Genomic DNA, 16,944 nt, shown 5'->3' on the forward strand with positions numbered 1-16,944 from the left:
AACCTGCAGGGTTATTATTCTTCTATGAACCATCACTTTGATAAAATGATCCATGTTTCTGTGGAATGCATTTTCATTGTTAGGTGGAAGTTGTGAAGATGAATTGCAACATTATTTAGCTTTTAGAATGGAAGTATAATTCAACGTTTTCTCTTTTTTTTTCAACACAAAAAGTTTCTGTTTTGTTTTAAAAGTCAATTTAAAATGAAATTCACATTTTCTGAAAATTTGTTTGGGTTCCCTTCAAAATAGCGTTTTGTTGTCGTATACCTTTTAGGTTTAACCTTTTCTTTCAAATTAGAAGCTTAGCATAAAGAAGCATATTTTTTATGCACAACTCTCCAAAGTACATATTATTTATGAAGGTTAAGGTGCCCACTTTAAACATTTTCAGATACCGCAAGCTCAAGTTCAACAATGAGTGAGTCCTCGAGTCCAATATTTGGACAGAAGACAAGCACTGAGATGGGAGAAAGGTGTGTATCAACAGTTTCCCTATTTATTTTTACATTGAGCTAAGTTTTATAGAGCAGCTTAAATGACGATTATGGTCTTCATTGGTTCGATTTTTGAACGGTGTCTCGTCATGATGAGAGCAAATAAGCTCGAAATCTGGGTAGATGGCTCCAATTGATGTATAACCAATGACCACCTTAATAATCTCAACGCCATTGCGTGGCCATGATTAAGCTTCCAAATCGGAAGTGACGCTATGGTCTGTGCATGTGCGGGACTTCTTATTATCCGTTGGGATCGGGAGGGATGCTCGTTACGTTCCGTACATTTTGACAGATATCTATATTATATATATATATATATTCTTCAGAGTGCAAAACACCTTAGACTGTGGCAAAGATTTATGCCACAACAGGACAATGACCCCAAGCATACAGCCAAAGCAACCCTGGAATGGATTCAGAAGAAGAACGTGAAAGTCCTTGAGTGGCCCAGCCAAAGCGCAGACTTGAATCCCATCGAGAATCTGTGGAAAGATTTGAACAATGCTGTTCACCAACGCTCCCCATCCAACTTGACAGAGCTTGAGCAAATTTGCAAGGAAGAATGGGAGAAACTCACGAAACCCAGATGTGCAAAACTGATAGACATACCCAAAAAGACTCAAAGCTGTAATGGGAGGATGGAGGGGGGAAGGGGGGAGGGGAGGGGGGGAAGGGGGAGGGGGGAGGGGGGAGGGGGAAGGGGGAGGGGGGAGGGGGGAGGGGGAAGGGGGGAGGGGGGAGGGAAGAGCGGGAGATGGGGAGGGTGAGGAATGGGAGGGTGAGGGATGGGAGGGGGGAGGGCGTGGGAGGGGGGAGGGGCAGGGGGGAGGGGAAGGGGGATGGGGGAGGGAGAGGGGGAGGGGGAGGGGGAGGGGGGGGACTCGGCAGAAGTACCCGGCATTGCTGGGCATGGGAGGGGAGGGGAGGGGAACGGGGGGGGAGGGGAGAAGAGGGGGGAGGGGAGAAGGGTAGGGGAGGGGGAAAAGGGAGGGGGAGGGGGAAAAGGGAGGGGGAGGGGGAAAATGGAGGGGGAGGGGAGAAGGGGAGGGGGAGGGGAGAAGGGGAGGGGTAGGGTGGAGGGGGAAGGGAAGGGGGAGGGGAGGACGGAGGGGGAGGGGAGGACGGAGGGGGAGGGGAGGGGGGAGGGGGGAGGGGGAAGGTGGAGGGAAGGGGATGGCCAGTCAGCAATGACGTTGCAGTTCTCATGGTCGGAGAGCAGCACAACAATCGGACATCGTCCTGCATATTCGCAACAGCACGAAGCGGATTTTGGAGACTCACCGATCCTGTGACGTCCTCCAGTACCGGCGTTGCCGGGCGGGGGAAGGGAGACCCGTACATTCCCAACCCGTACATTCGCCCTCTCGACTCAAGCTCACTCGGACAAAAGCCTCGCACAAATTACACCGTGAAGGCCCAATGGTCATGTCTATGCCACAAATCACGGGCGCACTGAATTGAAAATATATAGAACGCTCGTACTCCGTGAAAAGTGAAGCCGCCGTGTCGCCATCTTGGTCAGCACAACTCGACCAACTCGCTTCGCGGAGCTCGTTTTGTGTGGCAAGAAACTGCTCCAATCGGTTACGGAAGGGTTGTGGAAAGACGTTTCACAGCTGTTTCAAAGACATTTAATTCATATCGCACAAAATCGATACAAAACACGATCGCATAAAAGGTGAAGTGACGTGTGACAGGATGGAACATCACGTGATCGCTCTGAGCGAATCAGTCTGGCGGCGGGAATGGAACATCACTTGATCGCTCTGAGCGAATCAGTGAGCTGCTCTGGAACCGGCTGAGATTAGCGGGTACTTCGCTGAAATGCGCTGAGGTAAATATGAATAAAAAATATGGATCGTCAAATATTTTGAGTTTGGCCATGTTCGTCCCACGCTCAATGGCCATGTCTATGTCAAATATCAAGCACGTAAGCCTCTCCGTTTAGGAGTCTATTGGTAACATTACACACACACACACACAAACTGTGTTTTATATATATAGATTGTTTTATGAAGATCTTTAAAGAATATGCACTTTCACATCATGGGGTATTATTTGTAGATCAGTGACAAAAAATCCCAATTTAATCCATTTTATATTCAGGATGTAACACAACAAAATGTGAGAAAGTCAAGGGGTGTGAATACTTTCTGAAGGCACTATGCATAGCCCATATATATATATATATATATATATATATATATATATATATATATATATATATATATATATATATATATATATATATACATACATACATAAAATGCAAAATTAAGATCTAAGTAGACATTGGTGTAGTTGTATGTAAATTGCAAGGACATTACTAGACATGAGAATTCCATCTTATATGCTTTTTTAAAATCTGGGTTCTCTACATCATGAGCTAGTGGTTCATTTAAAAAAAACCACAGGCCAACGCTGTTGTTATCTGCCAAAGTTTGAAAATAAAATGTTGCAAATATAAAAATCCCATCACTTTATATTTATCACCTACATGAATGAAAATGATCAGAACATTGTCTGTTACAGGAATGAAGACCCTCCCAAACCAATGGAAAACATAAAACCTCGAAAGCGATCACACTTCCTGCTCTCAGGTGGGACTTCATTTATATTTCTGCTTACATAACCCTGGTTATTTAATGTGAATTTTTTTTTGGGGATTTTGATTTCTCATGTTAAAATCGTCAGTTAGTTTAATTACCCGTTTAGTGTTGGAATCTGATGAAAAAAAAATTGGGAAACAAGTTAATAATGATACCTGTATATTTGAGACCTTATTGAATATGGTCACAGTCATTCCGAACTGAAGATTTTGTAACGATTATGGACATAAATCAATTTAATTATTTACCAAAAACAGGAACAATTAACCTATTAAATACACATAGGGCAGGTTGGGACAACAAACAAAATAAATAGGGGAGAAAAATGCAAAGGAGAAGGAGAGATTAGGAAGGATCAGAAGAAAGGAAGAGAAAATTAAAAAAATCAGGTTGGAAGTAAAATAAAGTGGGAGCGAGATCGAGAGATTGAACATGGGGTGGTGTTGTGTATTTTTTTATATTTTTTTTAGTACATACCTTGCAAATATAGTCCCAAATATCAGGTCATGTCAGTTATGGGACCATGCGCCGAGGCAGCACATTGCCGCATCCACTTTCCGACGGTACTCCAGGGGCCTATGTCTGGCCATCCCAAGGCTGATTCCTGGCCCATTCCTTTCTCCTTGAGATGCCGATCAACTTGCTGCAACCACAAGGCACGCGGTCAGCCCGTTGGCCTACTCCACTCATGAGGCTACCTTGCTGAGAGTATCTGGTGAGCTGGATCAGCATCCGGATAATGAGCCACATGTCCATACAGCCACAGCTGACGCTCACAGACCATTCAGGAAACAAATCTCATCTGAGTCTCTCTCAGCAACCGCTTGTTGGACAAAAAGTCCGACCAGCGATCGCCAAGGATTCTCCGAAGAGACTTCGTTCCAAAGGAGTTAAGTCTCATTCTCTTGCCCTTGATAAGGGTCCAAGTCTCGCATCTGTAGTGAAAGACTGGAAGCACCGAGGACTTAAGGACTCTGACTTTCGTCCTCCTGCATAGATACCGACAGTGCCACACCCTATGATCCAGTGAATCCATGACTCCCCATGCCTTACCCAGACGTCTATCAACCTCTGGCTCAAAACATGCGGAGACATGAATAACACTGCCAATGTAAGTGAATTGTTGGAACCCATCTGTGGATCGGTCCCATCGGCCGATGGGTCTGACCCATCTGTGGATGCACGAGAAATGACAATGCAGACCCATCGGCCGATGGGTCTGCGCCATCTGCGGATGTGTTGTTCACCTTGAAGGAATGTGTTGACAGAATGGTGCTCTTCAATCAGGTACACAGTCATTGGAATTACATGTGGTAGGAATTTAACAGAGATGATTTTTAAATGTTTTATTATCTATTTCTACCCATCTATTTATACATTTTGTCAATACATTTTGTAATTAACAGATACATGGCAGTTTTAGTAAAGCTTTACATAACATACTCAACATTCATACAAAACATTAGGTGTTCTTCTGATAATGGCGGAGGGGAATGTTAAATTCCTTTATATTAAATTAAATAAAATAAAATTTAAATTAAATAAAATAATAAAATTTAAATTTTAAAAATAAAAGTTAAATAAAACATTTAAAAATCATCTCTGTTAAATTCCTACCACATGTAATTCCAATGACTGTGTACCTGATTGAAGAGCACCATTCTGTCAACACATTCCTTCAAGGTGAACAACACATCCGCAGATGGCGCAGACCCATCGGCCGATGGGTCTGCATTGTCATTTCTCGTGCATCCACAGATGGGTCAGACCCATCCGCCGATGGGACCGATCCACAGATGGGTTCCAACAGAATCACTTTGTGACCTCAACATCTTCGCCACAAACGGGCACAGACAAGACAGCAGCATCCAATATGTCATTGAAAGCCTGGATCTTGGTTTTGACCCAGGATATCCATAATCCCAGCAGCTCCGCCTCCTCATTCAGTGCCTGGAGGGCCCCCGTGAGAATATCCAGCGTCTCCGCAAAGATGACTGCATTATCTGCGAAATCAAGGTCAGAGATCTTGACACTCCCAAATGATGCACAGCAGCCTGACCTCTCCAACATCTTCCCCAGAATCCAGTCCATACAAGTGCTGAAGAGTGTGGGAGCCAGTACACACCCCTGCCGAACTCCAGTAACAACTGTAAATGAGTCAGAGATGGAGCCACCACACCTCACAGCACTCTCAGTACCAAAGTATAGTTCAGGTATTAGATTGATCAGCATTGGTGGTATCCCATGAAGACAAAGAATCATCCAGAGGGCATCCCGATTCACCGAATCAAATGCTTTGTGGAGATCAACATAGGTTGCAAGCAGCCCCTGACAAAACTCTCACATGCGTTTGGTGAGGATCCGAAGCACAAATATACGGTCAATCGTTGACCTCTTTGGTGTAAAGCCCGACTGCTCTGGTCGCTGATGCTCGAGCAGATGGCGGCAAACCCTCTCACGAATGATCCAAGCAAAGACCTTCCCTGGCACGGAGAGTAGCATAACCCCTTGGTAGTTGTTGCAGTCCTGGTGATCACCATTCCCTTTCCAAAGGGGGACAACAAGGCCCCTCTTCCAGTCAGTTGGGATGATGCATGTGCTCCAAACAGAGCACAGAACTGCATGCAATGACCCAAGTATAGCATTTCCAGCAGCCTTGAGAAGCTCAGCATGGATGCCACAAATCCCAGAAGCTTTGCCCCCCTTTCATCCGGTTCACCACCACCTGTTTCCACAAGTGAAGGCAGTTCATAGTTAATTGGGGGGGTCAGCATTTGGGATAGGAACACCACTGACATCCAATTCAACAGCCAGTGGATCAGCCTGGTACATCCGCTCATAGTAACCGGCCCAGCTGGCCTTCCCTTCAGACTCCTCTGTCAAGAGGCCACCACCCTCTGCTCTAACTGCAGTACACCTAGGGACAGGCTTAGAGGAATGCAATACACGGATTCCTCTGTAAGCAGGACGAGAATCACATGTCCACAAATGATGCTCTACCATCTCACAGATTTCTCGCACATAGGCCTCCTTGTCCGCCCTCAGCGAGCATACAGTCTTACGCCTCAGCTCCCGGAACAGTTCAGCTCTGCCATCGAGCCTGGCCCTGCGACTCTGGTCGATGGTATCAAACGTCTCCTGAGAGACAAAGTTCTTCTTCGCCTGACAGTGGTTTCCAAGACAACATCAAGGATGGTGGTCTTGAAGGGACTCCACAACTCTTCAGGCTCCCCCAAAGCATCCAGACCCCCCAAAACCCCACTCAACCTACTCACAAACTCCTCAGCTACTCTCTCTTCATTGAGCTTGCCCACATCCAGCTGAGGCTGGGATGGTAGCATTCTCTTGGATTTGAGCTGCAACCTCAGAGTTGCTACAACAAGCCTTTGGTCAGTGTTGAGGAACTGAGCACTTCGGTAGACCCTTCAGTTCTGGCGCATCCGCCATCGACCATCAATGAGCACATGGAAAATCTTATTTGCCACACCACCAGCATTGGAATACCAAGTCCAGCAATGAGGCTGTGGGTGCTGAAACCATGAGCCAGCCACCCTAAGTCCATGACTTCTTGCAGAGCTGAGGAACTTAGTGATATTCTCGTTTACAGTCCGGGTCCATGGGGACCAACACATGCCTCATAGCCATCCCTGTCAGTTCCAGTCGATGCATTTAAATCCCCAAACACTAGAAAAGTATCTCTCCTGGGGCACTTATCAACCATAGACTCGAGTGTGGCGTAGAATGTCTCCTTTACAGTGAGATCATTTTCCTCAGTCAAAGCATATACAGAGACCAGGGAAATGACACCCAAAGAGTGACGAATCCTCAGTCTCATAATACGCTCGTTGGCCGGTGTTACCTCGACTATCATGGGAGTCAGCTTATTGGACACAGCTATAGCAACTCCCTGGGCATGGTAACCGTCAAAGCGACCAGACCAGTAGTTGGTGTAACCACCCATCATGATCTCACCACTATCCGTCCTCCGGACCTCAGAAAGTGCTGCAACACTTATGTTCAAACGCCGGAGCTCGGATGATAGCAGGGACAGCTGATCATCCTCTCTTAGAGTAAGAACGTTCCAGGCACCCACCCGAAGGGACTGCCTCAGGTTAACCCAAGGAGACCGTCGTCACAATCAATGGGAAATTCAATGGGCGGGGGAAAAAATCAATGGGACAGTATCTGAATTTACATCTTTGTAATTATAGCACTACGAGATAGCTCTTTCGTGATTGAGCTGCAGACCAGTACATGCGTCATGGCAGTGATGTCACGACGTTCATCTCAGGTCGAAGAACAGCATAATTCGTATATTTTTGCCTGATTGCATCTAGTAATGGCTCTGGAATGTGTTTGGTGAGGTGGGAGCTAATGTTCTGCATGGCGGGCAGCACTTATTGCTCCCAGATCAGAAAAAACAAGGGCTGTATCGGACTCGGTGCTTGCGCTTTCACCACTCACTGTTTGGTGTAACATAATATCCGGTATATACCAGAAAGGTGTGTATACAGTGCATTCAGAAAGTATTCAGACCCCTTCACTTTTTTCACATTTTGTTATGTTGCAGCCTTGTGCTGAAATCGTTTAAATTCATTTTTTTCCTCATCAATCTACACTCAATACCCCATAATGACCAAAAAAAAACAGGATTTTAGAAAGTTTTGCTAATTTATTAAAAAGAAAAAACTGAAATATCACATTGACATAAGTATTCATACCCTTTGCTATGATACTTCAAATTTAGCTCAGGTGCCTCCCATTTCTCTTGATCATCTTTGAGATGTTTCTACACCTTGATTGGAGTCCACCTGTGGTAAATTCAATTGATTGGACATGATTTGGAAAGGCACACACCTGTCTATATAAGGTCTCACAGCTGACAATGCATATCGGAGCAAAAACCAAGCCATGAGGTCGAAGGAACTGCCTGCAGAGCTCAGAGACAGGATTGTGTCGAGGGACAGAATTGGGGAAGCCTACAAATTTTTTTTTGCTGCATTGAAGGTTCCCAAGAGCACAGTGGCCTCCTTAATTCTTAAATGGAAAAAGTTTAGAGCAACCAGGACTCTTCCTAGAGCTAGCCGCCCGACCAAACTGAGCAATCGGGGGAGAAGGGCCTTGGTAAGAGGTGACCAAGAACCCGATGGTCACTCTGGCTGAGCGCCAGAGATCCTGTGTGGAGATGGGAGAAACTTCCAGAAGGACAACCATAACTGAAAAATGGGAATGAAAGAGTGAAGGTGAGCAGAGAGCCTTGATTTTGGCAGTTTAACCATAAGAGGGTTGCTGGCAGATCTTGTGCGACCTGTAGGAATATTCGGGGGACAGAGCACAGAGAGAGCTGGGGGAGCCAGGCTGGAGAGGAGTCGGTAGAAGACAGAAAGACCACCAACCTGCCTGCGGTGAGTGAGTGAAAGGCCCTCGCAGTTAGCCTCATCGCAGGAGATTCCAATGACCAAATATGGCACAGAAAACTTATCTTTCCCAAGCTTGGATGAAGAATAGACATTCAGCTTGAATATAACATGCTCTTCTAACCATCATGTCAACACAGCAATGGAATACCCATTTGTTTGATTTTAGCACATCATCACACCATAGCTGACATGGCAGCACAGACTCGTTTCTTAATAAGCATTATCTTAATAAGCACCTTCAGACCATTGTCAAAATTTTTTATATTTGACTTTTTATGCCTCCGCCCCCGAAGATGGCCGGAGGCATTATGTTTTCTGGTTGTCCGTCCGTCCGTCCGTCCATCCGTACGGGCTAAACCTCGTTTTTCTCAGCAACCACATGTCCGATTGAGACGAAACTTTCAGGGTAGGAGTGACACCCATGCAGAATGTTTTTAGGATAATTGTGATGTAATAGGTCACGTGGTATGGCAGCCATATTGGATTAAACACAAATAATTACAAAATTATTTCTCGGAAACTGCTGAATGGAAAAATTTGAAACTTGGCACATTGTCAAGTACTCCCAATGGGGAACAAATGCATGATAATGATGACATCATAGGTGAAGTGGTATTCCAGCCAAAAATGTTTAAATCGAATTATCAAATTCTTTATCCTAAAAATCTGAAATTGCATGCACTTGATATATGACCGATTTGCATTGAAATATTAAACTTATGACATCACAGGTCACATGGATTGGCAGCCATATTGGATTTAACGTAAAACCTGAAAAAAAACATCTCCCAAACCACCAAATTGTTTGACTCTAAACTTTACTTGTGTCATTGACTAGGCATGGCGATTAAAAGATGATCACAAAAACATCATTGGCCACATTGTGTGGCAGCCATATTGGATTGAAGGAAAATATTAAATAATTATAAATATCTCTGAAACCGCTTACCCTATCGATGCGAAATTTTACAAATATCATCTAACACCATATAGTCTAATGTATATAGTTGCATATAGTTTGAAAATGTTGTTGTAGGTCATGTGGTTTGGCATCCATCTTGGATAGAAAAACGAACTTCATCCGATCAACACAAAACTTCACAAATGTGATCCCCTACCTATACATATGCAGAGTGTACAATTTTTTAAGGTCATATGTTATGTGGTGTGACAGCCATATTAGCTTGAAAGCCAATATTTTAAAAAAGATCCCTTCTCTGAAACCGATTGATGTGAAACCTGTCATGGCTGGTGAAAATGTGATACTTTAAAACAACTGAAGGGATTGAAATCAAAATTGTTTATATTTAGGACAGTGAACGAGGGCATCATCCAGTTCTGGGACTGCGCAGAGGCATATTGGCAACACAGTCACATTGCTCTAGTTTATGTTAACAGTAAAATATTATTCAAATATACATATTGAATGGAAGGATTTCATTCTTATTGAAATCTTCTCAAATGACATCTTTGCCATAAAATATCTCTTTAACAATAACACAACTATACTCAGAAATCTGTTGATCTGGTTATTGCTTGGTGTGGAAGGAGTTTATTTCGATATCTTATGAAAATAATTGACTTATTGTAAGAGCTACTATGACTGACATGCCGGTTCATGCCGGACATGAACCACCTTTAGAGGCCATTTTTCACCGCAAAGTGTGGGTTTGGCCTTTTTCGGGACCATGGTCCACTTTTTTGAAGCAATGTTTTATGGCCGGATGCCCTTCCTGCCGCCAACCCTATTAGTCACCTCTTGCGACACACAGGGAATTACCAGTGAACTGGTACTCAATTTGCCGACCTCGGAAGGATGACAGGCTGAGTCAACCCCCCTGGCGTTAATTCAGCGATCGACTGGGATTCGAACTCAGGATCCTCGGATCCCAAGCCGGCACCCTAACCGCTAAGCCAACACCAGGCTTACTGACATGCCGTACATGTTGTATGAAAATGTGAAAGCATATTTGTAATGATGTAGGCTTCACAGTTTTTCATCTGAATATTTAAAATTCCCAATAGCCTTTAGATATGGGAAATCTTAAATATCATCTAGCCTCAATAAATTATTTTTCATCACTATTTAGAAAAATTTCACATTCACATAAATTCACATTTGCAAGAACATCATACTCTATTTTGGAATATTTCCACATCATAAATACAATTTAAAATTCATTGCCATATTTTGTGATAACATTCACTTAGTGTGGAAGACCCATGTGAGTATGTCTATTAATTACATAAACCAGAGCCTGAAATACAAATCAACATCCAATGTTTTCGGATGCAATGTCCTTTTTTCATGTTAAACCTGTAAACTTTTATCAATTCAGGACAGATAATCTCCCAGTGATTGTGGAAGTTAACTTTGTTTAGCAGGTACAGCAATTTAGAAAGTCTTTTTTAGAATTACAGTACCTCTAGATCTATTACCATTACATTATTTAAAATTTTTATTTTTGGAAGTAGCAATTAAGGTCACAATGTCTGAAAATATTTGGGGACTTTTCTAGTACCTACTTAAAAAATTATTGAATTTTAAATCCCCCTGGATATCCTTCTTTCTGCTATCACTACTCTCTTCAAACAACCTCATTAAAAAGTGTTTTTCTCACTTACATTTCAAAGATTCCATACATACTTGGGCCTACCACGCTTAGCAAATCCATGCCAATGAGCTGGTAACTTGTAACATATCATGTCATATTATTTCACAAATTGTTCTTGTTATTTGATTTACCTCAGAACCACTGTACCAGCAGTATCGTCGAATCGCACACAGCCGTGAAATTCGTCATCAACGCCGGGCACCATCCTTCAAACGTGAACTCCTTCGGACTGGATCCAAGCAGCACAGCAGTCCAGGTGGTGACTCTCCAGCTCCACAAGAAAGAAAGAGCCATTCCAGTGTAATGGGAGCAAGTACACTCTGGCAAGGTCTTCCTAAAGTGCTCGCCAGTGGCTTGCTGGAGCGCTTGAGTGCTGACGAAATAAAACGTCAAGAGGTGAGCTTTGTGTGGGATATATACATATATACATATATACATATATACATATATATATATATACATATATACATATATATATATACATATATACATATATACATATATACATATATACATATATACATATATACATATATACATATATATATATATATACATACTCCATTGCTAAATGGAGAATATTTGAACAAGTAGTTTGGTAAAGTCCAATATAATGGGACTGCATTCAATAAAATACCACATTTTACATTTTGATAAGAACTTCACTGCAAGTTTAATTGTGTCAATGAGCTATACTTTTAAAATCATGTGTTGATCATTTCCCTATAACACCCCTTTCTACAACCAGGCCATGTTTGAACTGGTGACGTCAGAAGCATCATATTTGCGCAGCATGAATGTGATGTTCGAGTTGTTTGTTCAATCTCAGGACCTGGCAGCTCTTCTGTCAGCACATGACCGTCGAATCCTCTTCTCTAACCTCCCGGATGTGAGGGAGGCAAGCGAGAGGTGAAGGATAGTTTTTCTTCTTGACAGCGTCGGATGTGCTGGGAGTTATATCATTGTGATAGCATTCACTTAGTGTGACAGTGAATGTTCCTTGCTGGAAACAGGGAATAACGTTGGTTATGTGATGCAGACAGATTAGTGGTGAAAGTGCGATGGAAGGCTTATTAAAAAGTCATGTTGCCATTATGCTTCATCCTTTATTCAAAAAGAGATAATGTACATACCAGTAGCAGAGATCAGCTGATATTTTAAACAGATCGTTGGAGTCCCTCATGGTTAGGGTGGTGGGCTTGGGATCCTAATGTCCTGAGTTCGAATCCCATTCAGCTGTTGAATTAACACCAGGTGGGGTTGACTCAGCCTATCATCCTTCTGAGGTCGGCGAAATGAGTACCAGGGTACTGGGTCCTCTCTCAAGGAGGTTGGTGGCAGGATTTGCCCTCCGGCCGCTGTAAAAACACCTCATTCTGTAGCAAAAACAGTGGTGTGTGTTGGGATGGTGCTGAGGAGTTGTCCAAGGATGCAGCGACGTGCTGATCCAGCGTACGCTCCTATATATATATATATATATATATATATATATATATATATATATGTATATATACACGAGCCTGGCTCGGCTTGCTGCGCTCGCCTCACCAAGCGTCGTTACTGAGGAACGGGCTTATTTTAGCTGAGGCTAATGATTGTACCTGAGTTGCTGTGTTGTCATGATGTACACCAATCATAATACAAACAATTATTTTGCACAAATGTATTTGTTGTGTTTGTGATATTACATTTTTATAGGCAATTTAAGTTGAATGTTTTTTTTCAAGAAAGAACCCCATAGCACACACATAGGGGAGGGGTAGGTGCAGACTGGAAGTTTGGGACGATTACACCTCACCACCAAGTAATTTAAAACACCTCACAGCCATCAAACACATAATAAAAACACCTCACAGCCATCAAACACGCAATAAAAACACCTCACAGCCATAAAACACGTAATAAAAACACTTCGCAGCCATAAAACACGTAATAAAAACACCTCACAGCCATAAAACACGTAATAAAAACACCTCACAGCCATAAAACACGTAATAAAAACACCTCACCACCACGAAATTAAAAACACCTCACAGCCATAAAACACGTAATAAAAACACCTCACCACCACGAAATTAAAAACACCTCACAGCCATCAAACATGTAATAAAAACACCTCACAGCCATAAAACACGTAATAAAAACACCTCACCACCACGAAATTAAAAACACCTCACAGCCATAAAACACGTAATAAAAACACCTCACCACCACGAAATTAAAAACACCTCACAGCCATAAAACACGTAATAAAAACACCTCACAGCCACGAAATTAAAAACACCTCACCACTACGTCATTTAAAAACACCTCACCACCAAGTAATTCAAAACACCTCACCACCACGTAATTCAAAACACCTCATCACCAACTAATTCAAAACACCTCACCACCACATAATTAAAAACACCTCACCACCACGTAATTATAAATACCTCACCACCACGTAATTCAAAACACCTCACCATCATGTGATTTAAAAACACCTCACCACCATGTGATATTAAAACACCTCACCACCACATCATTTAAAAACACCTCACCACCACATAATTCAAAATACCTCACCATCACGTGATTCAAAACCACCACAACGTCATTAAAAACACTTCACAACCATGGAAACAAAAGTTTGAGGGAGTCGTTAAGTGACAACACAGACACTGCCCAGATGTGTAGATATATAGATAAATGACTGTACCCGAGTTGCCGTTTTGTCATGGTTTAAACCAATCATAATTCAAACAATTATTTTGCACAAATGTATTTGTAATATACGTGATATCACATTTTATAAACAATTGAAGTTGAAAAAAAAATTCCCCTCCCAAAAAACAAAAATTGGACATTTTTTCAAAAAAATACCCTTAGGACATACCGACTGGAGAGATATGTGCATTCCAGAAGTTTGGTACGATTTCACAAAAGTTTGAGGAAGCAGTTCAGTGACAAGACAACACAACACAAGACAACACAACACAACACAGGACAGGACAGACGCTGCACAGATATATATATTAGGAGTCAAGTCAAAATACAGAGGATTGGAGAGAAGAAAATGTAACACTGATTATTTAACAAGTGATTGAGGGAATCATTGCAGAATTATACACCTGTTAGCTTTCTTTCAGTTGTGGAGTAGGAATGGAATATATTCATTAGGGATCAGATGAGGGACTAGTGAGATAAATACAAATTAATTAAAGATAGGCAGCATGTGCTTAGTAGAGGGAGATTTTGGTTAATTAATTTGTTGGAATTCTGAAGGACGTCCTGATTGGATTGATGAAGGGAGTGGATTGTACCTTGACTGCCGAAAGTTATTTGATAAGGCCCCTCGAGATAGGCTGCTACCTTAGGTTCGGACCTGCGGAGTCATCGCTGGAGTAGCAAACTGGATGGAGAAGCGGCTTTTTGATAGGATGCAGGAAGTATCTGTCCAGTGAGAGAATGTCAGGTTGGGAAGTTAAGTCGTCCGGATTCATCAGGAAACAATGCTGGGACCTTTAGTGTTATTAAATAATTTCAATGATGTGGTGAGTGACTGGTTCAAAGTAGACTTGCAAACTTTGCAGATGACAGAGTTTGGAGTAGTATCGTTTAACAAGATGGGGAGTGAGGTGTGAAGACGAGGGCAATCAGTGTCAGGAAAGTCTACATACTGTCATAGGAGCGGCAAAAAATTGGGCAAAACCATCCAATGTGAGTAAATGTAAGGTTTTGGGCATGGGACTGAGTGTGTGAGTCTGCTCCTCAAAGCCATGTTCTGTAGTACACTGCTACATGCTACAGCCTATGCCATTCATGTTAAGGCGTATAAAAACTTACGTCACATGCACGCATCTTTGCACAGCAATGATATCGAGTTATAAATGTGCATTTTAAGTACATATACAAAGTCATAAAAATGTGTTTAAGTGTATAAGGAGGTCACACCCAGTGGCTTACTGTGTGACAAATGTCACCGAGATAAATAACCTTGCATAGTGAAGTTATCTATCTTGGGTATTTTTAGTTTCAGGGGTGCACATGTGATGCAGGCATGATGGACTCAATGGCCTCATGCTAAGTCAGGGTTTCCTTATGTCGAGTTGATATTGTTAGGAATAGGAAAATGTGTCAATTTTCAAACTTCGTTTTGCAGATTTCTTGAAGACCTCGAAGATCGTGTGGAAGAAAATCCACAGATATCTGATGTCAGTGACATTGTGCTGCAGCACAGTCAGCAGGGTTTCAAATGCTATATTTCGTATGTGACCAACCAGCCTTACCAAGAGCAAGCATACCAACAGCTTTGGTAAGTCTCATTCATTCCAGTTTGATGTGGTACTTCAAATTCATATTCTTAAATTATTTTAGGGTGATCATGGTGGTGAGGGACCAGAAAGCATCCAAAAGAGGCAAGTTGTTCAACCCAATGTAGACAGGACATTTTGAGAAGCTGGACAGGAGATTTTGAATTTGTCCCTGGTGGTAGATCAAAGATCTACTTCAAAAAATACTATTTGATCTTTTAACATCCACCAGGTGGGCAAACATACAGAGCAGCATGGTGATGCTCTCCGTAGTCTTGCACCCCCTGCTGCCAATGGATCACGGAAAGGTTTGAGCCTCGTGTGATTTGTTTGTAAACTGAAAGCAGGACCAGAAAGCTGTGAAAAATCTCATTCATTGTCTTGTCATCATGATGTTGCGGACATGTTGAGACTAGTTTTACTTTAGAGTGTGTATAGATATCAACATTTGTTAGAACCTAAATTTGATATCAACATTTATCTGCTATCGTAAGGATCATACACCAAGGTTTCAACATCATGATCATCTGCTCATAACATTGTAATAACTTCATCGTAAAGTACTTTTAAAGATCTAAACAAACACATACACAGACACACACAAAGATATGCATAGCACAGAACCAAACACAAATAAATCACAACTTACGAACACACCCCTTACTTTCCTGTTCCTTCCCTCAAATGTTGAATCCTCCACACACCCTCATCCATCAAAATATCTCACTAAAATTCCAAACTTAAACTGATCCTCTCAAAAAATGTAGTCCTTACATGGAGTAATCAATCCATTTATAAATGAGAAGGAATCGCATTGCAGTTTTGCAGGAGAAGGCTAGTAGGTCCACTAAGCTGGCGCAATCCTATAAACACTCATACACTCCTCTATCCTCACTGCTTCTTGGTACCTATCCAATTCAAGTTTAAATATATCTGTTGGAACCCATCTGTGGATCGGTCCCATCGGCCGATGGGTCTGACCCATCTGTGGATGCACGAGAAATGACAATGCAGACCCATCGGCCGATGGGTCTGCGCCATCGGCGGATGTGTTGTTCACCTTGAAAGAATGTGTATGCATCAATGGTGGATGAGTATGTTTATTTGAACCTAAAAATAAGCAATTGATGTCATAAATGTTTATAAAGCAGTCCGTGACATGTGGTTTGTCGATAACCGTTTGTCGATAAGATAAAAACAAGATAATATTTTTAGGTTCAAATGAACATACTCATCCACCATTGATGCATACACATTCCTTCAAGGTGAACAACACATCCGCAGATGGTGCAGACCCATTGGCCGATGGGTCTGCATTGTCATTTCTCGTGCATCCACAGATGGGTCAGACCCATCGGCCGATGGGACCGATCCACAGATGGGTTCCAACATATCCACTGTTTCTGTTGCCACCATCTTTCCAGGGAGTCCATTCCATACATTAACCACACTCTGCATGAAACAACTCATCCTCAACGTCCTCTCTTTACTCTCCTGCTGTGGCT

The 16,944-nt window shown here is 42.4% G+C and overlaps 1 protein-coding gene across 1 annotated transcript in view; it reads left to right on the forward strand.

Annotated features, from left to right (window-relative positions):
- Nucleotides 1–16,944, forward strand: part of LOC137423215 (uncharacterized) — an 81,789-nt gene that overhangs the window by 52,143 nt on the left and 12,702 nt on the right. The window contains exons 6-10 of the mRNA XM_068110118.2: nt 395–476; nt 3,033–3,100; nt 11,281–11,540; nt 11,893–12,053; nt 15,289–15,441. Of these exons, the coding sequence (XP_067966219.2) occupies nt 395–476; nt 3,033–3,100; nt 11,281–11,540; nt 11,893–12,053; nt 15,289–15,441 (724 nt within the window). The remainder of the gene's footprint in view (nt 1–394; nt 477–3,032; nt 3,101–11,280; nt 11,541–11,892; nt 12,054–15,288; nt 15,442–16,944) is intronic.

This window comes from Myxine glutinosa, chromosome 3 (genome assembly GCF_964187855.1).
Source record: "Myxine glutinosa chromosome 3, kmMyxGlut1.1, whole genome shotgun sequence".
Lineage (NCBI taxonomy): Eukaryota > Metazoa > Chordata > Myxini > Myxiniformes > Myxinidae > Myxine > Myxine glutinosa.